Below are 24,378 nucleotides of genomic sequence, written 5' to 3' on the forward strand. Positions count from 1 at the left end.
GGCCGGCGCGGAGCCATGCCAGGCGGCGGGGCAGGCTTGCTGCTGGGAGCGCGGCGGGCGGTGGCAGCGGCGCTCCGGGGAGCCGCCGGCGGGAGCCGCGCTGCCATGGTGAGGGGTGCGCCGGGGAGCGGGGGCGGGCGTCAGGGCGGCGGGGGCCTGGGGCCGCGCTGCACCTCAGGCCGGGCCGGGCGGCCTGCGGGGCCGGGGGCTGGGGGGAGGCCGCTCAGAGAGCCGGCCACGCTGCCGCGCGTTCCGGCGCGGCCACCCGCCCCTTCCCGCAGCCATCCCTTCCCGTGGTGCGTCCGGGTGTTTGCACGACGCTAATAACCCACTGCATGCGGGTTTAGAGCTGCTCCCCTCGAGCAGGAATTGCTTGGTGCCCGTTCTGCCATGTCACTGATGCCCCTTCCCCTGAGCCGTACTGGGTAACCTGCTGTCCCACCTCAAGCCTGGTTACCTCCCGCGCTCAGGCTGTGCTCGGTTCCCACACCATGGCGTTCCCCCTGTCCAGAGCTCAGGCCATGCTCGGTGCCCACACCGCGGGTTTCTCCCTGTCCAGGGGGATCCTGTGCTGTGCCCCGTGGCGCGGGGCTGTGGGCACCAGGGTGTGGAAACACAAGCGGCATCTCCCACCTTCTCCCTTCTTTCACAGGGGAATTCCTGCTGCTTTCGGCGGCATTTCAGAATGCAGTTGCGCTGTGTTGTGGGGGCTGGCGTGGGACGAGGCCTTTGCAACCCGCTGCAAAGCAAAGCGTGGTCGGTGTGCCATGGGGCGTGTGCCAAACTCAGTCTTTTTATTAAAAACTGTGAGGGTCTTGGCATTGTTTCATCAGTGTCTGTGTGTCTGGGTGAGGTAACTGCCATGTCCCTAAAGCTAACAGAGAGCATCTCTGCTGCCAGCCGGGCAGTGGACTTTGTGCTGCCTCCTGGTTCAGTCCTGGACTTTGCTATCTTAAAAAAAACACCCCAACCCTTTTTATTTTTATAAATAAGCCTCCTAATTTCATCTCATGCCAGAGAAACTAATAGTTTTGAGGCATCCGTTAGCTTCAGCAAATTCTGTGTATTATTGGGAAAAAGAAGAACGTAAGAAATTCCTGCCTGCAGCTGCAGTTGTAGCAGCAACAAATCTGCTATTTGTGTTCATAATCCAGAGTTGTGTTTGAAGCTGAAAGACCCTCAATCAGTTTGGTTTGGGACCTGTAATCCCATCTCTTTGGCTCTATCCTACTGAATGCAAGTGGTGGCAGTGGCCTTGTTAGATTGATTTGCGCTGTTTGGGGGGAGTTTTGTCCTGTGTTATTGGTAAAAAAGTCGCTCCTTGGCCGCCCTCTCTTCAAGCCTTGCTCGAGTCCATTAATTGCCTTAATTCCTGCTCTGCTCGGGCTCGCAGCCCCATCTGGTGGCACTGGGGCTCCAGACTGGCAAAGGCAAAAAACACTGGGAGCTGCTGAGTTGGTGCTGGGTACCCACACACCTCTGTGGAGCAAAATTACTCGGCCCCTCTCAGGAAGCTCTCACAAAGCTGTGCTAGCTGCTGAGCTAAAGACTGAAGCAATCTGAATTTTGCTCTGCTTGGAAGAAAGGTTCTTTCCAGCAAAGCACTGAGTTTACAATACAAATTTGAGACCCAGCAGTTAGAGTATATTGTCTCAATAATTGCTCGTGCCTGTAGTCTCTGCTTTTAGGGAAAATCTCAAAGCTCTTCCAAATGCCCTGTTGAACTTTCCTGCGGGTCTGGCTCTGGCCTCAGGTGCAGTTCAGGCTCCTGTTCAGGTATCTAAGGAGACAGTGTAATCTGTGCTTTTGATGGCTTCAGGACTCCTTTTGCTTCAAATAAGACATACTTAAACACCGGTGCTTTGCAGAATCGAGCACAGCCTGTCTTTAAATCCATTTCTGCTTCCTTAGGAATAGTAAAATACAAGCTAGGTAGAACACAATCCCTACAATTTCTCCTTCTAGCTTCTACCTTTCTAAATAGGTATCCCCTGATACACCTTTCAGCCTGGTAATCAGACACATAGCCTATTGTGTAAATAACCCTTTATTTATATAACAGGAATAATTGTAAATTAATTCATCTGGCTCGTTCAGATGAAGAGGGGGTGGGTACAGGTCTGCTGGTGTCCACACTCACTCCAGCAATAGAGCCTGCTGCTTTTCACTAGTTCTGTACAAAAGCCAAACTTAGTTGACCAAACAGAAATGATGTTTCTGGGCCAGGTTAAGTTAAGCTGGTCCATGAAATTATAAACAGTAAGGAACCTTACAGGAAATTTTCACAGAATCATAGGGGTTGGAAGGGTCCTGTCCCCACAGACACTGAGAAGAGGCTGGCCATGTCCCCCTGTGTCCCACACTTCAGATATTGATAACCATTGATCAGAGCCCCTCTCAGTTTCTCTTCTTAAGGCTGAACAGCCCCAGTTCATTCACCGTTTCCTCGTAGGTGAGATGCTCCAGGCCTTTAAACAGGCCTTTAAATTTTCCACCTGCTTACCTTTCTGTGCTACATAACTGCAATTTCACTGTGGGGTTTTGTTACTGTCAGACAGAAGTGAACCTCAGCCTCATGTCATGTTTTCTTCTCCCTCCACAGTCTTCACAGTCTCACTGGTTGACGACAGAGGAGAGGAACCAAGTTCTACTTGATCTCAAAGCTTCAGGCTGGTCTGAGTTAGGTGAAAGAGATGCCATCTACAAGGAGTTCAATTTCAAAAATTTTAATCAGGTAATTATTATTATACACTGCTTTTAATGAAGAGGAAATGCAACTGCTTTAATTTCCGTACAGTCCCGATGGGAAAATACTTACATTCAGAAATTTGGGAGTATCCTTGTGGGGCCAAACCCCCGCTGGATTGTGCTCTGATTTTAATCTCATTAGGTGGAGTAAATTAATTCTGGTTTGTAGTTGTTAAGTAGATTTGTTCTAACATTACCATTTCTTGATTATAATACTAGGTTCAAGGTCAGGGTCGGTACTATGGATTAGACAGGTAATACTTGATCCTGATTTAATTATTTTCATAGCACATAGAAGTGAATGCTGGAAATGGGTAACTGATGGACAGTGGGGTTCATTTGTATCAGGGAAAAGCTTGAGAAAAATGGGTCAATATAAGAACAGAAACTTTAGGCAGATAAGGTGGGGACAGCACAATGTGTTTCACCTTCTGAGCAGGAAGACAGAGCTCTAGTATGTTCCCAAATGAGTCACAGTAGCTGATCTTGCAATGTCTTCAGCATGGCAGACTGCTGCCTGGACCTCGTTGGGTTTTTATTTGGAGCTGCATCTCAAACTCCCAAGAACACATCTTCAACATCAGTTATGAACCTGCTTTGGAAATACTGAGTTTATCTTGAGATCTGCGGTCAGCTGCATTCCTGTAAGAACTTACCTTCTCCCAATTCAGGACATTGCTTAGAAAAAAAGTCACGTTCCAAGACCACTTGTTCTCCTTCAGTTTTATTTCTGGAGGAGAGGTGAGTGCCTTTTTGGAGGGAGAGGAGACACAGGGCTTGATTCAGGCGATGGCTCTCGCTGCACTGGTTCTTTTCCTCGCTACAGGAGGCTGTTCTCCCAGCCGTGCACGGGAAGCTCACTTTTGATGCCAATTCCCAGATGTCAAGGCCAGATTGGATGGGGCCCTGGGCAACCTTGTGTAGCTCCAGGCCTGGAGGTTGGTGTCCCTGCCTGTGGCAGGGGGGTTGGAGCTCTGTGGTCCCTTCCAACCCGTGCCATTTATGATTCTGGGATTCTAAGGGAGCGAGTGACAAGAGCAGAGCTATGCCTGTATTGTACTTTGGGAGAATTTAGTCCTACAATGGAAAAAAAAATCAAACTTGTAGGTATGGCTTCTTTCATTTCATGTAATAAATATTCTGTTTATATTATTGTAAAGTGTGAGTATTTAGTAAAAGTCAAAGGACTGAGAAACATCATTTCCTCGGTGATCTTCCTGCCAGCCTTTTACAGATGGGATAAAGTCAGGTGTGTAAAGGGAAAAAAAAAAAAGAAAAAGAAAGAGTAGTTGAGCTGACATGAAAGGTATTTCAGATTTATGCCTTGCAGATGATATCGCTGTGATTAATGTATTCATTGCTTTTTTTTATTGCTTCTTGCAGATAATGTTCTCGATGCATGGAAAATTCTGTGGCTTTAAAATCCATGCCAGGTTTACAGAGTCTGTGTATGTCAACAGATGTTAAGAATATAAACACAACTTTTATTATAAAGTCGTGCAAATGTGTAGACATGAGCTTGGTTTATGTGTATTATTTTCAGCATGAGAATGAAATGAAACTTCTGCGAAACAAGAGTTATTTGGATTCCTGAAGCTTTCAGGCTGAGATTAGCTCTGTTAAGAGCGATCAGCAGCGGGCTGCCTTTGTATGGCTGACAGGCTAATGACACTTCTGGCTTAGGGAATTAGTTTGTAACCCGGGACTTGAAAGCGCTGGTGCCGTTTGTTAGTCTGAAGATACATTTTCATGAAAATGGGCTTTGGAGGTACAGTTCTCTGAAACAAGCTGGAAACCAGCCGGAGGTCCCAGCTGGAAGCCCCTTGTTGTGTTGCTCTGGGTGCCCACCACCCACCGGTCCCGCTGTTGGGCAGTGTTGGTGCTGGGTGGTGGGTGCTGCTCCGTGTTCCCTTTGGGCATGAGGCAGCTCCTGATGGGTGGGTGTTGAAGCTGTGTATAAAATACAAAATACACCAGCAGTGGGGGAAAAACCCAAATGTGACTTGACTGGAGAGGAGAGCATGTTGCCCAGAAGAGCTGTGCTGGTTGCACCCATGCATCTGTTCCCCCTTACGCCTTATAACTGCCGCATGTTGCTGCCACCGCTGAACAGCAGGTAGACAGCAGTGAGTTACAATCGGAGCCTTTTTTGGTGTGCTCCCCCTGGTTGAGTCACTTGTCCTGAGGAGTGTCTGCTGGGTGGAAACCTCCAGCTGTGAGCAAGGTCTTGGAGAGAGAGGGTGGGCTTGGACCACTCCATGGCAACTCCAAGTTCTGCCACGTGTCTGGGTACCGGTGAGCTCTGTAAACCTCACAGTCAACTTGGGGGGCTTATTTTGGGCCTCCTTCCCTGTCTGCAGGGATGGAAAAAACAGCTAGCAAGGCTTTCAGGCCATCATGTAGCCTGAGGCATATTCTCATCCATGAGTGTCTCTATACTGCTGAACCAAAATGATTCTCTTCCAGCTGTGGAGCAAGCCTTCAGCTGCCAGTCTGCCCGAGCAACCTTTGAAATAGATAGAAAGTTAATTTACACTTCCAGATCATGCCAGTAGCTTCTCCAGATTATCGTTCTGCAAACTCAGAAAAGAGGCTGCAAACACATTGGGACTCATGTTAAAAGTTGGTTGTCGAAGGAGGGAAGGATCGCGTGATTTCCTGGGATTTTCTTGGCGTTTCAGGTCCTGCAAAGGGGACATACCTGGGTGAAAAATCACAATTTCCCCTGGTTCATCTCAAGCCCAATCCCAGTGGGGCAGGCAGCTGCGAAGGGCTCCGGGCGATGGGTGCTGAGCACTCACTTTGGGGTCCTTTTACCCAGCTGCTCATTTTTGCCAAATTTACAGGAACGTCTTAACTTGGAGACTTCCATGTCTTTTGTCAAAGTTGGTTGGATTTGACCAGAGGGTTTAAGGGGCAACTGCCTGTGTGATTGCATTTCCGTAGGTAATCACGCAAAGGCAGAAAATGCAGTTAGGAAATTACAAAGGTGGGCATGTTTGCTGACGGTCAGGTTCAGCATTTACAGCTGCTTTCTTTTATAGGGTAAGTTTTTAATTAAGGTGAGGGGTTTTTTTGGGGGGGAGGAAGAGGAAGAAAAAAAAAAAAGCCATCACGTAGGAAGTCGCCGTAAGAATTGTAACGTCATTTTATAAAATGACAGGAAATCAAATGCTCTGAGAGTTTTAAAAGCTCTTTTAAATGCATTTTGGGGCTGCAGGACACGGATGAAAGATGAGCCTGAGAGGAGGGGACAGTAAGGAAACCCTTTGGGGGCTGGGGGGTGGTGAGAGTTAGATGCACATGTGGTTCGTTGCAATTGGGAAAAAAATCTGGGGTTTTCAGAACTTACTTAAAGAGGTGCAGAAAAATCTATAACTATTAAATAAGTGATTATTCTTGCTTTGTGTTTCCTTTCCAAACTTGCTAGTTCTCTGGCTTGAAATCCAAGGGGGGAAAAACCCCGAGCAGGCTATGGTCGATGCATTTTCTCTCTCTCCCCTTATTGAAATGCCACTTATTTCCCCTTTAGCTGGAGGGAGATGTGCTCAGATTGATCCTCCTTGTTGTATTATCCCAATGAATTTGGTAGGATACGTGATGAATAATCTTTATTTGTTTCAACAGTGGTACTTGGTGCCAGTCCCTGTAACATAACCCATGTGGATACATCCTTTTTCTGCTCCCAGAACGTTGCTGCTTCTTCTGCCTTGATCAAAAGATGGGGAAATTTGGTTTTATATACATAGGCAGTGCATTTCATTGCCCCTTGATGTACTTAATCTTTTGGCTGTTTGGCTGAAATACGTCCACGCCTTTTACACATTGCAAACATAATATCCTTGAACCTACAATCTGCAGAGTTAAAATGAATTTTATGTTAAATATTCAGTTGTGGACCACATCTCCAGCTTTTTATATGCCACAGCGGTCTTGTGGGGTTTTTTTTTCTTCTCCATTGTCTGATAGTGAGGTCATTTTCAGTCCTCTGAGAAATTTTATTCCCAGCCAGATGCGGGCCATATATTAAAAGTAGCACCTGTGGCTAATATCACAGCAGCTTACCATAAATTTACATGGTAACTAGGATTATATCTGTCAAGACTGTTAAAAAATGTCTAGATTTAATTTGATTTCCAGTATTGAAGGAGCTCTCCAACATTTTGCTTCGTAACTATATTTTAAAAGTTAAAATCACTCCATTGTTAAGTTTTACAGCACTCCCAGTGCCCATTAAGTTGATTTGTTAAATGGAGGTCAGAATAAAGCAAGTTGGCTACGGGAGGATCGGAAACCGACCCATTTGTGACAGATTTAGTCCTCGCATGTGAATCTTCTCGGAGCCGGGTCTGATTGCATTCAGGTGCAGCTTATGTCACTTGTGTTTAACCTCAAAGCCTGAGCAGCCTCAGCCCCTGACTGTCACTTGTGCTGAGCAAAACATGAACCTGTTTGCATTCAGGTTTTTTTGGGGGGGAAAGGGGGATAGAGTCACTATTTCTTTACCACAGCATCAGTCCGCTCGCTCCCTCTGCCAGAGTTTTGGGTGAGATTGCCCTGTTGAATGAAAATAAATTGCATTTATTTCTTTCTCCGCCTAGGTAGGTGCTGGTTTTCATATAGTCTTTCCTAAACTGCTTCGTTTTCCATTATCCTTTGAGTCCTCTCCCATATGCTGTGATTTGTGCACCTGCAAAGTTATGAAAGTATTTCTTGGGGTAGTTAGGTTGTTCACTAACTTCCCGGCGTTTATGAATACAATAACTGATTTACAATAAATCAGGATTATTTATGAGGGGATTTACAGAGTTGAGGAAATCTTTGTATCTGAAAATAATGAATTTCTGGCCTATCTCCTTGTTGACATTTTCCTTTATTAGAAACTGATAGCGAAGTTTTTGGGACTGGCAGAGGTTAACCTGGAATGGAGTGAATGAACCGGCTCAAGTGTCTCGGAGCGGAGCTCAGTAAAAATATATGAGTCCTGGATGGTCACCCCTTCCTTGAGGTTATTCTTGTGGTTGAGTGAGTAAGTAACACTCTCACCTCTGAGTCGGAGGGTTGAGGGTGCAGCTGTGGGACCTGGATGTGGTCTGTCTGCCCACACTGCTGCCTGGCTCTGCCTATGGAAGGTGGGGAGCTCCAGGTTGGGGAAATGGAAGAACTTCTGGGGAGATGGGTCCTTTGAAAGCTTGCAAGTGTCCTTCCTTGGCTGAGGAGGAGGAGATGATGCTAGTGCCCTGCTCATCATGTCCTGTTTCCATTGATGCTGCCAGTTAGCAAACCCCTGGCTGCCAAGCTGGGAAGTCCGTGGTGGTGGAAATATGCGATTGGGTTGTGTCTAGGCAGAAATGAAATCCTTGGTGCTGGGAGTTGGGTAAGGCAGGGTTTATTCGCAGGGCCAGCAAGGCTGGTGGCATATGAACCATAGGTAAAACCGTCCAGTGCTCTGGAGTATTTTCAGATGCTCCAGGGTATTTTCAGACCAGTGTTTTGCACTTGGCAGCATTTTTCGGTCTTAAATAGAGCTTCCTTAGGGCATCAGCAGCCTCCTAGGTCTTCTACAGTCCTTCACAATTCACCTTTCCTTACATGTCTGGGAACCATCATCTTGTCCTTCGGTCACTTCGTTGCAGCTTCCCGGCTGTGATGCGTATGAGAAATACATGCCTGCTACAAGTCAGGCAGGTGATGAGCAGTGATTGCTCCTCTTTGTGCTGTGGGGTATCTCCTCTCCTCTTTGCCCAGGGTCTACGCAGATCCCAGTGCCCTCATGTCTCACCTGCTTGGGGCAAACTGTGGTACCGGGGTCACCATTACAACATCATCCTGGCAGGTTTTTTTAAAATGTCATGACATTAATCATATTTAAATGAAATTCATCCTCTTTACATTGAAGTCTTGGAGCAGGCACGTGTCCTTCCTCTCTGTCATCATGCAAGATGTCCCATCCCAGCTGTCACAGAAGTAGCATCAGTTTGATTTTTCTTATGACTTAACCATAATTAGGGATGCTCATTTTCTTGAGGAGCTAAGTCATGTTTCCCTTTTTGGAATAAGCTATTCTTTTATAGTTTATAATTATTGAGGTGATGGTGTTCCTAATTGCTGAGTTTGCCCCACCAAGTAGACCCATCATATCCCCATTTAAGCAGGCTGCTGCTGAAATCTGCCCAGCTGAACCTCGGGCTGCTCTCCAGTTGGCTCTAGTGCGAATGCTTTCCTTAAAAGATGGATTTATTATCACGCAAGTAAAAATTATTATAGCTTTTGCCTTGTGCTTGTTGCAGGCATTGATCTGAGAGTGCAGAAGAAATTATTTGTCAGAATGCCTTTTGGATTTCACCAGCTGTCTCGTAGATTTGGAGAAGAAGAAAGGTTTCTCCTCTCTTTTCAGCAGCACAACTGTATGTGAATTAAACAGAACAAACAACGGTGTCGGCCACGCAGGCAGCGCTGCCATACGAGCAAACACAACCTGGCCAGCTTGATCTTAAGTACAGTGTGGGCTCTTTCCTAGACTAAACCAGCTTTGGAAAATGAATGAAAAATTCAAGGGGTTTTAATTCATTTGGACACCTTAATTTGGGAGAAACGTGAGTTTTGCAAGTGAGGAACACGAGTTGCCTTTCCCTAAGAAGATGGTCACTCAGGGTATTTTTCTTTCCCCTTTTCAGTTCAGGAGCCCTGGTGCCTGGCAGCTCTTCACGCATTACAATTTATCCTTACAGGGAGGGGGTGCTGGGAAGATGCTGATTAAATGCAAACAGCACATCCCTGTGTCTTGGTTGCTTAACCTTTGGCATCCTTTTGCTTTTGGACTAACACCCCGCTACGTTTTTAAACCATAAATCGCCTTTTCCACCAGCAGCTCTCACTTTCCTGTACTCCCACAAAGGAGACAGACACTTTGGGACATCATCCCCTGCAATTGTACTTAAAAAACGGGCGCTGGCTGGCAGAATAACCACCCCCCAAAAAAAAAAAAAACCAAAACTACAACTCCCCTATTTAAAAATTAACCATTACTCAGCGAGAGCACATCAAACCCACTTAGCGGACGTCCGTTAATCCGGCCCTGAGCCGTCTCAGGCTTTAATGCACACTGTTTTACACGTTAAGGGGTTTGAAGTCGCGGGCCAGCGCTGACCTTTCGCATCTGCTCCTCTCGCAGTAGGAATCTCTGCTCGCCGCTCCCCGTCAGGGCGGATTAACGTGACGAAGTGCAGCGCTTCTGCTGGCTGCAATTTCGGGTTTTGATCAGAATTGTTTCTTTCACAAACAATCACGTTTTGGCTAAAATGTTACATCTGCTCTGGGAAGCCACTGGCTGGGGCTGGGGGGGGGAGCCGTGGTTTATCGGGGTGAGGCGAGGGTAGGGGTGTGTTTTTTTTCCTACCCCTCTTTTGTAAAGCTGCAAACCCGCTTCATGTCAGGTTTTGGGGGTGCTTTTTTGAGGAGAACTTCATAGAAGCATAGAATCATAAAATGGCACGGGTTGGAAGGGACCCCAAGGATCACAGAGCTCCAACCCCCTGCCACAGGCCGGGACACCAACCTCCAGGCCTGGAGCTACACAAGGTTGCCCAGGGCCCTATCCAACCTGGCCTTGAACACCCCCAGGGATGGGGCATCCACCCCCTCTCTGGGCAGCCTGTTCCAGCGCCTCACCACTCTCTCTGTAAAAAACTTCCCCCTAATATCCAATTTAAACCTTCCTTCCTTTAGTTTTAATCCATTCCCCCTTGTCCTGCCATTGTCTAGCCTTTTAAAAAGTTGATTCCCCCCCTGTTTCTTTGCTCCCTTCAGGCACTGGAAGGCTGCAATGAGGTCCTCCTGCAGCCTTCTCTTCTCCATGCTGAACCAGCCCAGCTCCCCCAGCCTCTGTTCATACGGGAGGTGTTCCAGCCTTCTAATCACCTTCGTGGCCCTCAACTTCCTTCTTCCTCTTCCCCTTGCACTTTTTCTTCCTTTCTGGAACAGGTTGCCCAGGGAGGTGGTTGAGTCACTGACCCTGGATGTCTGTAAAAAAGATGAGGTGCTCAGGGGTATGGTTTAGCATAGGACAGGAACGGTTGGACTTGATGATCTTAAAGGTCTTTTCCAACCTTGTGATTCTTTGATTCCTTTCAGTTTTGTTAGGATGAGATGAGAAGTTGCTTTGGACAAATGTGAAGCTGGCTGCGATGGTTCAGAGGGGGTTTGGTGGGGAACATGCTGGTGAGTGGGGAGCCCCGTGCTGAGTCAGCACCACACCACCGGGTTCAGGTAGTGCTAAGGGTGCTCCACAGGAAAATGGGGTTTATTCCTAGGATTGGAAGGGAATGTCCCAATTTCATGATCTAGTGTGGTTTCTTTTTCATCCTTGAGTATAATGGCAGGTGGTTAAATCTGTGTCTGTGTGTGAGCAAGGTGTCCCTAGTTGGGAGCATCGTTATTCTATGATACAGTGGGTGCTTGTGGCAAGGAAAAATCCTGTTAGTGCTACAAACCCACAGTGAGTGTTTGTGCACGTGCCTTGTAATGCCCGATCTGATAAAAAGACAGAGGTGTTCAGAGGGTTTCTCTGTGTGGCATGCTCATCTGAATGCTAAAAGAAAGTTGATAGTCACTGGAGGACTCAGCGTTAGTATTTGTCTCCCCTCCGTTTCCAGATGTACAGATGTACCAGTGGTGTGGGTTGCCCAGAGGAACCCTTGTGTAAAACACCAACCAACAGAAGGAACATGGAACCCCTCAGCATGCTGCACATCAGATGTACTCTGCCACTTCCAGGCACATGCTTGGAGCGCACGGAGGGGTCAGAAGACCATTGAGAATGTCAAGTGGAGGTTGTCTCTCTAAATTGTTGGCAGTTAAATGAACCTCCTTCTTAATAACGTCCTTTGCAGCAGCTGCCTTTCTCTGTGACGTGCTCCAGCCGTTCCTCCAAACCCCAGAGGCACGAGATGAAGCACAGGTCTAGCTGACCTACAGGTCATGTAGGGAACAGCAGACAGGGCAAACCAAGGCAGGTACCCAGCTGCTCAGAGGCTGAAGGATGCCCCAAAGAGAAACATGTTGTCTGAGAAGGTGTGTGCTCTCCTACTCTTTTTTTTTTTTTTTTTTCAAAGGTTCTGTCACTTTTGGGGTTGAAATATCTGTCTGCAAAATAATATTTACATTTTGTAGTGCAATATAAGTTAAAAGCTGGCCAGTGCTGGCCTAGGTAAGTCTCCTGCTGAGTTTATTGCCCCCATGTACCACATACTCTCTTCTACAAGAGGCATCCAAACATGAAGACCCATTCTGACAGTACAGTAGGGACGCTTTCAGCAGCTTGGTTGAGTGAAACAATTCCCTGGCTGGATCTATAGTAAACGTTCCTTAGTTTCCCTTATTTCACAGCTTCGGGTCTTTTTAGCTTCTGGCTTGGCCAAGCAGGTGATGAGACCTCTCCAAACCCTTCACAACATCCATTGTGAGTTCTGTGTCATGTGTTTGCATTGTAGATCTTGTCTTTAAGAAACCAAAACAGAAAAGCTGGCGGTGTAGCAGGTAGGAGGATAGTGGAAGATGAGACCAGCCCCTTCTTCTCTTAATCCATCACAAAGCAATGCTTTTCTTATCACTCTTTTGATGTTTTCTTAGGATCATAAATGACAGAGGCTTACAGGATTATCAGAGGCAGGATGATTGCCCTTGGACACTCAGCAGAGATGATCTTGGATATTAAACTGGTAGTATGAGTAATCTTGGCCAGAAGACTGAGGAGAATTTTGTCTGAGCGCTCCCTGCGTTATCAACAGCACGGATGGCATGTGAACTTCCCTTTCATGTCTGCAGTATGAACTCATTCCTTCATATATGAGTAAAAAGAAAGATTGGGGACAATGGTAGTGTTTTGTTCTTCTGCTCCATCCAAAACACGGTGCGGTGGGGTAATGAACCTCTCTGTTCTTCCACACTGTACCCAAGCTCTGTACCAAAGTTGGAGGAGCTGGGCACCTTTTTGAAGTGGAGTGTTGACCTGAATTAACTCTGTATTCAGTCACTTCATGTCATGGGTGATCCAAGATGGTTCATTGCCCGAGCAGCAGCATCCTTGTGCAGCACGAAGCGCGTCGGTGAGCTGAGTACCTCAGCAGAGGGTTCAGGTGCTTGGAACCAGGGAGTAACTGCACCTTGTTACTAGTTTATTTTTACAGTGGTTCCTGTGATGGCTTTATTACAGTACAGCCTGGGGTTTGATTTGCTGGGCCAAACATTTGCTTTAACAAGTAAAATTATCATTGTTCCTTCAGTTGCCCAGCCAAGAGCGTTTATTATTCTAAGTGACTGATTGCTTTAGCAGGTGCTCACTTAATGGGGGCTTGGCTGTATTATTTCATGTTTGTGCGTAGGCTGCAAAAAGCTCATTTTAAAAAGTCATGTTTCTTGAAATAGCTGTTTTATTTGGTGTAAACCTCCTAAGCACAACCTTTATATTCCGTTTTTGAGCACAAAGCACACAAGAATGGCTTGGGAGGCAGAGAGCTTTGAGCTGGCTGCATGGCTGGAGGATTTCTTTTCTGTGTTCTAGTTCAGTGTTTTTCCTTCTTTTCCTCAAAAATCATTTAGACATCTATGCTTCTTTAATAAATAAAGTAATATTTATGAGTCTGTCCTTACCTAGAGTGCTGAGGAACTGGAACTATGGGTGGGGGGAAGCATTTATTTTAACTATTTCTGTATGAAGTGATATATCACAAACACTACGGTACCTTGTTCTGGGTTTGGTTGGGATTTAGGATGTCTGTTTGTATCTCAGTAATCTTCTTGGGCAGCTGTAATTATTTTTATCTATAAGCAAATGAATGTGTCTTGTAATACGACCGTGCTGAGCTGGTGGAGTGTAGGTTTGAAACTTTTATCCCTCCCAGAAAGAGGTTTTTATGCTGCCTTAAGACATCCCCATGTTCTCTCACTTCTACTCCATCGAGTCTATAAATCTTTTTGGTGGAATAGGTGATTAATTTTGGCATGAAGTCTGTTCATTGAATCACCCAGAATATTATCTGCTTTCTGTTGGGGAAATCCAGGTGCAATCACTTACTGTAATAAAAAGGAGAGTAGGAAAAATGATCCTCAGCACCCGAGGCTGCTGGAAAAGTCAAGATGTGCCGAGGAAGAAGGTGGAATAGATGGAACGTTTCGTGTCGCATTAGCACCAGTAAGAGAAAAATAAGGTGAAACTCAGCAGCTGTGAAAATCCTGGTGTAAACAGGCTTAGAAAAGATGAGGCTGAGGGTTGTCGTGCTGATTTCATGTGCCTAGCGAGCGTGAGGGGGAGAGGGAAGCAAAGCAAGGAGAAGGCTTGAGAGAGGGTTGGTGCTCTCCATCTCGATCCCTTTTCTTGCACTGATGCATGTCCCTTGGCCTGAGCAGAGAATTTGTGTTTGCTTCTCAGTTGAACCTCAGGTGGGGCAAATTACTCATGCACCTGCCTTATGACAAAGTGATGTCATAGCTTACATCACCACCAAGCTTGGAAGATGAAGCCTTTGACACAGACCTCTTTTGGAGAGAGCCACGCTTTGAGCATCCTCAGGACCATGCCGCATCCAGTGCTGTACCAGGTCTAGACTGTGCTGTGCGAGCACAAACTTGGGAGGAGCTTGGGGTTTTCCCTGGGACAGCATTCCTGAAACGGCCTTCTGTCATCTCCTACAGCTCTTGACATTGTACTGGTACCCGTGTGAGAAACGTCCCCGTTGAGGAAAGGCCGTGGCTCCCAGCTCCACTTCTCTTTCCCTCCATTTATTCTTCATGTTCTTCAAATTGGTAAATCATATGACAATAAACAGAAATACCCTCGATGAAGAGGGAAGGGGAAACTGTTGTTTATCTGGTCAGGTGGTTTAGATTAGCAGTGATGCTGGTCTGTATTATGTTACTTTAAATCATAGTGTCCCAACAGGACATAAATTATGAAGATTGTTACAGTATGTTTCATCCAATGTAAGATCAACAAATTGGAATAATTTTTTTTATAGGAAAATCAGTGCTTTGGCAAGGTTATTGTTGAAGAATTTAATTTAACTTGAGCTTTGCTTGCATTATTTCTTAATATATAAAAACTATTTGCATAATGTATGAAGTATAAACATTTTTAGAATCAAAGGCAAGAATGCCTTTTCCAAGATTACATGGAGTGGCAAACTACTTAGAATAGATCAGTGTTTGTGCTTTTGCTGTCAAAAATGTTTGATATAGAGCTGGAGAGCTGGTTTCTTCACGGACATAATTGTAAACAAGTGTTGGGAGAGAGAAACAGCGTTCTTTGGAGAACATGGTGTAAAGGTTTTCACACAAGCCGCTGCAGATCTGACACGGAGAAGAGGAGTGTTTACAGCTAGAAGGGGAATAAAAATGGGTAACTTGGTTTTTTTAGAGAGCATTTCACTTCTGTGTGAGTGATGTGGGCAGATAAGTGTGGGGGCTGCAAGCAGACGGCTCGGGATTTTAAAAAGCATGGAAAATAAAGTGGGGAATTGCACTTTTGGGGGCTTCTTTTTAGTTTTGTGTCTTGTTATGAAGACAGAAATCACACCTCAGTAGACACCAGTGTATCCACAGTATTCTTCTTCCACCTTTCCCTTTATTAGTGTCTTTCAGAGATCCCCCCAACCCTGAGCAGTGCTTGGGGACGGGGAAGGTTGGCTGATTTCACACTACTTTGCTGCTCATGCTATTAAAGAGGAGGGGTAAAAATTACCTACCGGTGGTTTGTTGGGTTGTGGTCACCTTCAGACCCTGATGGCTGCCTGTACATGGATGGGGTGGGATGGAGGGAGTAGGGAAACTCTTGTCCAGCTTTCTCTTGGGCCGTGGTTTACTTCTGTCCTCAAAGACTGTCCTGTTGTTCTTGAAGTGGTATTAACATAGGGGAAGAGCAACAGGAAGGAGTTCCTTTGTTTTGTCTCATGGATGAATCCAGACAAGGACAAGAAAAAAGAAGAAAAGAGGAAAACACCTAATGTCACATGGATCCGGTGTCCCCAGAGATGGGTCGAGCAGGATGATGGTGCCAACAGGGCAGAATCCCAAAGTGAGCATGTGGTTTTGAGTACCTGTCTTCCTCAGGATGAGTTGGGGCCCTCTTTTTGTGTCTTTAGCCACGTGGTCACTTACAGGTGAGGAGTGTGGCCTTGTGAGATGGGTTTTTTTTTCATATTTGTAAGGTAAAAGTCTTTCTTAGCAGAGCAAATAGAATCAAAATAAAACAAGCCCTGGGTTTGTCTTGAGAGCCCGACAGAAAACACTGTGAGATTAAGTCAAACCCTCATGACTAGCTAAACATAACTTTAAATATACTCTGTGATCCTTGGGGTCCCTTCCAACCCAGACCATTCTATGATTCTATGATATCTGGACATTAAAGAGCTCATTCCTTTTATCTGCTGGCCCGTGGCTCTCTCTTAGGTAGTAGCATCAGATGGGTATGTGGAAGCTTCCACAGTTTGGAAGCGAGCCCTAATGATGTGAGGTTATTGCTGTTGTGTCACACATTGCTGTGACTGCCAAGGGGAAGACATGTGGCATGCCAGGTATTTTTCACTCGGATGGATGGAGAGCAAATGTGTGAGACACAGGCATCTCTTGCCTTGTGTGACATGTCACTATAACTTGTTTTATTTGTTCATTTCCCACTGATAAAGGATACCAGTACAGCCCAGGTGGGTGGGGAAGGGAAGACAGGTAGCCCTCACTCTGCAGAAGGTCAAGGTTAATGCTACCTCCAACGTTATAATGACAGATGGGAGGCAGAAACCTTAATGTACTCATGATTAGCATATGGTTTCCTTGGCTGAGTGTCCAAGGGCATTAAAAAAAACCCTGGGTACACTCTTGTAGCATACACATTTTAAAAACAAATAAATAAGAAGCTTGTCTGGTTATATTGTGGAGCCTTTCAGCTGGTTTTGCTTGAATATCTCTGCTTTTGAGTGAAGTACTGTCAGCTGCTTTGTTCTGGAGATGCACTGAGGCAATCCATCACTGGGGACTCGCGGGTGGGTGATGTATTAGCACGACATATCGACCTGTGTTCCTTTGATGTAGAACTCATCAAGATAATGTTGGCAAGCATTGTGCGAAAGCAGCCTGTTTAAAAAGTATTAAGATGAATTGATTCCTCAGCTTAAGAAGTGTGAAAGGAAGAATAATAGCCCATTAGCTCCGGGATGCCGCGGTGCTCCCCGAGCCATGCAGCGCTGTGCGGTGCAGAGGGGCAGATGGAATTTCATCTTTCCTCCCACTCCTGACAGCCTGGCCCTGCTTTTCCCATTCTCAGGCAACAAAAGTCACATTTAAGTCTTATTTTTGTCACACTTAAGCATGTTTTGTCGCTTTCAGAAGTGGTTTGGCCAGTCCCAAAACTTAACGTGAGAACTGACTTTTTGGAAGTGGGGTTTTTGTTGTGTTTGGGGTTGTTTTCACACTTTATTAGGTGAGTTTGTTTTTCTGCCCTGATTTTTATCTCATGGAGACACACTAAACCATTTTAGAGGTGATGACTGAACCATTGTTAATTTTTTAGCTCCTTTTTCACCATCTTAACAATCATGAAGGGAAGAGACGTCCTGGCACACCCAGGGCATCTCCTTGTGCTTCACTCATTTCTTCTTCTAGTGCTGTTTGTGGTTCATTACTGGGACTCTGCCCTGACATGGGTGGTGAGATGTCCTTCTTTAGAGTAACCTGCACATTTGGATGTTGCTTCAGCCCAAATGTCCTGAAAGGATGAGGTTGGAAACGTCTGCCAGATGGGCCTGATACTGAAATATCAGAATACTTTGTAATATTCAATACATCAAAGCCTCTTTTAACCCCTCATGGCTTCTAGCAAATGCACAAATCCTTTCTTTCTCCTCTTTTTGTTTCCGTGGAAGAATCTAAAGATGGGGGTCAGGGGGCTGCAGAACTCGGTTGAAAGTCCAGATGCAGTTGGGTTTTACTGTCATGAGTAAAGTACTTGTCCCACTTTCATCAAGAAAAGTGTGATGGTCTGATAAGTTCTGCCCACCAATGCGGTCTTGACAATGATCTTGCGCCGCAGACTGCTTAATAATTTTCATTATTTTTAATTAAAGTTGAAGAAGTGCAGGCTCCTGCTCAAATTAAGGTTGGTTGTGTTGCCGGAATGTGGTAATTACTTTAATTGATCACAAGATAGTTTCCTTGATCACCAATTAGACCAAATTACCGATCAAGTTTCAAGACGTGAAGAAATGTCCAAACTGATTTTCTGTAATAGTGTTTTCATATCTAATCAAACCTAAAGATCTTTTCCTTCCAGAGCCAATTGTATTTTCCTGAAGAAAGGTTACGGCTCTACAAATATAAAGGTGATTCATAAACAATAGCATTCCAATTCATTTAATTAACAAAGGAAGTATTTAGGACCTTAATGGAGATTGCGCTGGTGAAATTGCTTGGTAGAACTGTAGCTCATTTTCTTGGTGGGAGATACTTTTTTTGTGTATAATTAAAATAAACCAGGAGATACTATTTGCATGTCATTAAAATAAACTACAGTGCAAGAAGTGAGTTGCTTTGGGTAATGTGCAGTGAGGGAGCATGTCTGTGAGCTGAGCGGGGCGTGCGGGAAGGTGGGCACATCTGGCAGGCGAGCGTGCTGTCATCCTTCACTGCAACATCAGATTGCCCTGGCTGGGATAGTCGTGGTCAGCTGGAGCAATTGAGGAGCAGGACCTGTCCTGGGGAGGGTCTTCTGCACCAAGCTGCCCAGAGAGGTGATGGAATCCTCATCCCTGGAGGGGCTCAAACAACTTGTAGACGCAGCACTCCAGGACGTGGGTTAGTGGGCACGGGGATGTTGGACACACGGTTGGACTTGATCGTAGTGGTCCTTTCCAACCTTAAAGATTCTGTGATTTCATTCCTTTTCCTCTTTCAGACAGCCCCAAGTTGAGCACTCTTTGGGAAGATACACAGTGTTAAGGCTTTTCAGTGTCATGGGGGAAGAGACAGTGGGTTGGCATTGTGACCCGCTGTTGAGAGAAGATTTGGTGTGACCCAGTGGTGGGAGAGGATTTGGTGTCACAAAGTGTGAAGCTCTGCAGAGCAGATGAATTTAGTAAACTTGTTTGCCTCCATAGTTGGCTCCACCACCACTGGAGCGATGATTGTTGTGCAATCAGTGACTCGTGCCTGCACAGTGTAACCTGCGTACATGCACACGTGGGGTGAGTTCCTCTGATGGGCAGACAGACACAGGTAGGGTCTGCATAAGCATAATGTACTTTTTCCCTTTGCTGTTGGTCGGTACAGCAGCAGCCTGGCTGTGGATGCATCACTGGTTTAACCTTGAGTCATTTCTGTGCGTGGATCGCTGTGTAGGGAACAGCATTCCTATAAACTCCATGGACATTCCTAAAACATTTCAACCAAATACCTTTCAGAACTGTTAGTTCTGTGGGACTTCTCCAAGTCCTTGCTAACACTGAATGCAGAACTTGCAGCTTTCAGCCCGTGCTCCTGAGACATTTGCAAGGTTTCCAACGTAATTGCACACTCTTGAGTAAAACTAAACCGAGCAAGAGCTTCAAGGGAAGTCAGATTTTCCCCCAAATTTTGGAATGCTCTTGGGTCAAAGAAAAAAAAAGCTTTTTAATTGCTGACAGTTTGGTGATTTCCAAATGACAAACCTCATTGGGATGATTGTCTCTGATTATAACGTTTGCATTCATTTGACTGGCAAAGCGACTAACAAAGTCATACTTCATCCAGGCACCGATTCTTTCTCTTTTTTTTTTTCTTTTCCCCTTAAAGGTTTTTGTAATTTGTGAGAGGAAAAAAGACTTGAAACTATTATCAACCATTATATGTTATTCATTGACCACATGTTTGGTTGAAACGGCCGTCGCTCGGCGGTTTGTGGGCTATATACATTCTCTTCCATAAATTAGCACTAAAAATCTACCTAAATCAGGTAGGGTTTTGTTGAGCTTTTTGTATTATAATATAAACCAGACTATAACGTGGATGTTACTTTAGCTATGCATGTTAATTCAGGTCCTGAACCCCGATGGATGGAGCTCGGTATGAACAAAGCTCGCTGACTTAGAGGCGTCCTGCTCACGCACCGAAGCCCTTTGGGCCCCACTGTGTAATTGCATTCTTGATTTACATGGACATTCTAATTTTCTTTATAATGCAGTGATTTGCTCCTAAGTATTTTGGCAAGGACCTGCTATTATTTTCTTCTTGAGCCTGTGATAAAAACTGCATCCTGGGGGAGCGTGCCGTGCAGAACGTAGGGGCAGGGGATTGGGAAACCTATTTTGACTCGTTTTAAGGGAAAATATTTTCTCATAAAGCAGAGGGGCAAACCCACCTGCTGCCTTTTCCCCCCAGTAAGATAAACAGCAAAACAGTTCTGAGAAGGGGGGCATTTCTGGGCGTGGTGTCTGTCCAGTACAGGAAAACTGTGGCGTGATGCTTAATGAAGAACGTTTCTGAGGTGCAGTAAGGGATGAGGGGCTTTAGATGGATGTTTAAGATCCTTGTTGGATGCCAAAGGTAAAAACCATTGCTTTGTGCCATGGCTTTGAATCCTGGAGTGAGCAACATTGAGCAGGGTGATGTAGGGGATGGTTTCAACACTCTGAGAAGACACATCAGCGGCATGCGAAGGTGAATAGCTCTTTTAACACATACACAACTCTGAGGTGCAGGGATCTGGAGCATCTCTAGGAGGTGTTAGGAGGTTTTTTTAGACTGTGGAGTGAACCTCACAGATCCACCCCCAGTCCTGGCAGGTGGAGGAGTGTATTTTCCTCATTGATCTTTCTCTCCTCAGGCTTTCGGCTTCATGACGCGCGTTGCTCTGCAGGCAGAGAAGATGAATCACCACCCAGAATGGTTTAACGTGTACAGCAAGGTAACGTCTTCACCAGCCCCTGGGTACAGGCACGGCAAGTTACAGAGACCAAACCACAGGCCCATCTTCTCAGCCTCCTTTTGTAGCTTGTATGTGAGGAAGAGGTGGGGGAATGGGAACAGGTTGTGCCTCTGTAAAGAGGTTTGGGATTTTAAAGACGCATCAATGGCAGGACAAGGGGGAATGGATTAAAGCTGAAGGAGGGAAGGGTTAGATGAGATATTAGGGGGAAGTTCTTTACCGAGAGAGTGGTGAGGGGCTGGAACAGGCTGCCCAGAGAGGGGGTGGGTGCCCCGTCCCTGGGGGTGTTCAAGGCCAGGTTGGATGGGGCCCTGGGCAGCCTTGTGTAGCTCCAGGCCTGGAGGTTGGTGGCCCTCCCTTTGTCAGGGAGGTCGGAGCTCTGTGATCCTTGGGGTCCCTTCCAACCCATGTCATTCTATGATTCTGTGATCAAGGTCTTTGCAGTGGGGTATGGCCCCAGGTATCAAGCTCTTTGCAATTGTCTGTTAGTAGCTGCATGGTTTGGAGCTTTAGAGCTGTCACTTCACCTCTCTAAAAATAAAACAGAAGCCTTTAAACTCTTCATTTGGCCAACCTGAATAAATGACTGTTTTCAAACTACTCAGCACTCACCAACTTTCATTCCTCTGTGTGCAACAAGCCGGGAGCCCAGTGGTGTAGGGTAGCAGACCGTGGATGTGTAGGTACCTAAATGGGAACCTGGAGTCTTGGTTTAGGTTTGATTTTTTAAAAATTGTAGGCTCCTATGTCTCAATTTTGCAGCTTATAAAATTTGTTTAAAATATTGCCTAGCTGATGGTGGCCTCATATTTACAAGGGTTACAAGGTGTACTGCCACCCTCGAATGAAAGGTGCTGTGTGAAGGGGGAAATTGCTGCTCTGCCTTTATTTTTATTTTCTAATGCCTCTCCTTACATTGTATCAGGTTGTTTGTGAATATATGGCAGTCCTGCTAAAAATACACAGAAAGGAAGTGTGGACAAGGAGCCTGAGGCTGGGAACCACCACCCCACCTCGCCCCCAGGAGAGGCATCCACCCCAGCACAGGTTCCTCCTCATCAGCCCTTTAGGGGGCTTTTAAGAGGACATTAGATGATCACCAGCCAAAGTGCTGATCACCTACTCCTCCTGATTTTCTTGGCTTTCCAGAATATTCAGAAAATTACCTGGGTTGTTGGTTTTTTTTTTTCTCCTCTTCAATCTTCCCGAAACCTCAGTCAAACACGAGATGAAGTAACGCCCAACTTGTCATCTGGCTTAGTCTAAACAAACCCGAGCAGGCAGCTGCGTCATAGCAAAACGCACCACTCAGTTTGTTTTTCTTTTTCAAATTAATCTGCAACAAGCTTAACAATTTTTTCACCTTCAGGGTGCTGGTTTTTACCAAACCTCCTGAGCCCCCAGCTCGGCTGTTGGCAGCTTGGTCACTGGCCCAGGTTCTGGGTGAAACCGATCCGGGGAGTTTAAATGTAAAGAATGAGTTATTTAATCAGACACCTCCTCTTGGATGAATTCCAAGCCTGCAAAGCCTGTTTGATTCTGCAGAGGGGCTCGCTTGGGTTAGACTTCAGGCTCTGTTAAGCCTCCTCACCTACCACGTCTCCTGCTTTACGTGAGTGTTGAGAATCCAGCTCAAGCATGGAGACCAGTTCACTACAGAGACATAGGGTTCCTGATGAATTGTTGCTCAGCCTACTTGGCAGAGACCAAACTGGCTTTGTAACCCCTCTCTTCCCCTTCCTGACAGGTTCAGATAACTCTGATATCCCACGACTGCGGTGGACTGACCAAGAGAGATGTGAAGCTGGCTCAGTTTATTGACAAAGCTGCTGCCTCGGTGTAACCAAGACTTACACTTAAATAAAGTGTCTGCTGATGTCTTTAAACAGTGCCCTTCATTCCCTGTAACCCTGATCTCACAAACCCCCTCGGAGAAGATACTCTGTAAAAAAGAGTGGCTTTGTTCTGTTGGCCTTTAGGACCTTGGGCAGGGAGACCCCTTCGGATGCTGTGCTTGTCCTTCACCATCGCTGGCTCTGCATCAGGGTGTAGCAGATAAACCAGTAATAATCAAGTTTTGAACAGTCCTTTTCCAGAAACTCAAGCTGGAGTGAAGCAGGAGCCCACCACGTCGGCGTTCCCCATCTCACATGCAGGGCTGGATGCTGCAGATGCTGAAAACCTCACCCCTGGTCCAGCAAATACAATGAACTCTCAGCGAGCTCCCAGCACTCACAGCATTGAACAAATCGTGAGCTTAAGTGCTTGGCTGGGTCAGTGCTCAGCACCTTGCAGGATGGAGCCGTTATTTGTGCTGTAACCCTCCCATACCTGCTGGTTTTGGGAGGGGTGTAGCTTGGCTGGACACCCCGAGCACCATCCCGAGCTGCCGGTGGTGAAGGAAGCGGCATTAGCAGGATTCTCGCTAAGCCGGGCTCGGCTGCAGCTATGCTCACCCTTTTTTTTTCCCCCATTGTAGCTATAATTACTCATTGCCAGCATCGTTCCAAGAGCTGCAGATCCCACTGACGAGCTTGAAGAATAATTTCTTCCCCTGGTTTCAAAGTCTTTGTGTGGTTTTTTTTTTATCCTCTGATCCTCACCGAGACAGATTTCCACTGCCGGCAGGGAGCTTTCAGCCTGCTTGAGGCTTGCAGGAGGGCCTCTCGCTCTGCAATCCCTGCTGCAGAGTGTCCCCAGCGTGCACCGTCATGCCCTGCCAGCAGCTCTGGGTGCAGAGCTCCTGGGAGATTGACACCTCCGAAATGCCTGGGCGCATTGCTCGAATGACACCGGCGGCACAGCTACCGGCTACCCAGAAGGGAGAGGGAGCCAAAATCTGTCTCGGGTGTATCAGAGGTGTGTGGTCTCTCAGATATTTGGGATGGAAAATGCCACCGGCTGCCTCACAAGAATTTGTGTCAGGGAAAATAAGGAAGGTATTTTATGTTAATCCTCAGCCAGCGCGCTGTCGGGTGCTAATTGGTCGCAGGAAGCGTGATGTTGGGGTTTATTGTCAGTAACCTACTTGGGAAATCGAGTTAATCCCTAAAAAGACCCAAACTTGGACTATGTGCTCACATGTTCTTTGCTTCCAAGTGCCTTTCCCCAGGGAAGAGGTGGATTTCCCCAATGCGGTTTGAAAACGGTCACTGTTGTGGGGAGTGAGTAAAACTACAACAGCCAACTGGGCTGTGATGTCTCTTGTCAGTGGTGGGGAAGTGGAACAAGCTTCCCCCTCCCCACCCCCCCCACCCCCGAAGTTTTGACAGCATCTCTAATGAACTGTGAAAACTCTGCTGTTAGAAGCTGATAAATAATGCCTGGACTTTGAATAAAACCAATAAAATCAAATTCCTCCTTTGTAATTTGTTGCTTTATTATGGTACATATGTGACAAAGCTGTTTAGTTTTAAGACAGATTTAAGATAAATAACATTTAGTTACTGGGAGGTCTTTGGTTTAGAATATTGATATTTATTTACATACTCCAAGGGGAAAAAAATCCCCGACCAGCTAATGTAGCTCAGTGTCCAGCTATGGAATGGAGCCGAGCAGCGCCGTGGCTGGAGGATCCCTGACCAGCAAAGGGGCAAAACCCCTCAGAGAAGAGGGGGGCAGCTTTTGGATGCTCGTTGTTTCTGGGTCAGCACTTTTCTAGCTGCCATTTCTTGTTAAGTTCT

At 46.2% G+C, this 24,378-nt stretch overlaps 1 protein-coding gene across 1 annotated transcript; it reads left to right on the plus strand.

Moving 5' to 3' along the window:
* PCBD2 (pterin-4 alpha-carbinolamine dehydratase 2) lies at positions 1-24,063 on the plus strand. Its single transcript, XM_084268434.1, has 4 exons — positions 1-108; positions 2,603-2,734; positions 20,594-20,674; positions 22,443-24,063. Exons 1-4 carry the CDS (start codon positions 16-18, stop codon positions 22,536-22,538), a joined length of 402 nt encoding a protein of 133 aa, XP_084124560.1. The 5' UTR covers positions 1-15; the 3' UTR covers positions 22,539-24,063.
* Positions 24,064-24,378: the final 315 nt, after the last annotated feature.

This window comes from Gallinula chloropus, assembly GCF_964237585.1.
Source record: "Gallinula chloropus genome assembly, chromosome: 10".
Taxonomy (NCBI): domain Eukaryota; kingdom Metazoa; phylum Chordata; class Aves; order Gruiformes; family Rallidae; genus Gallinula; species Gallinula chloropus.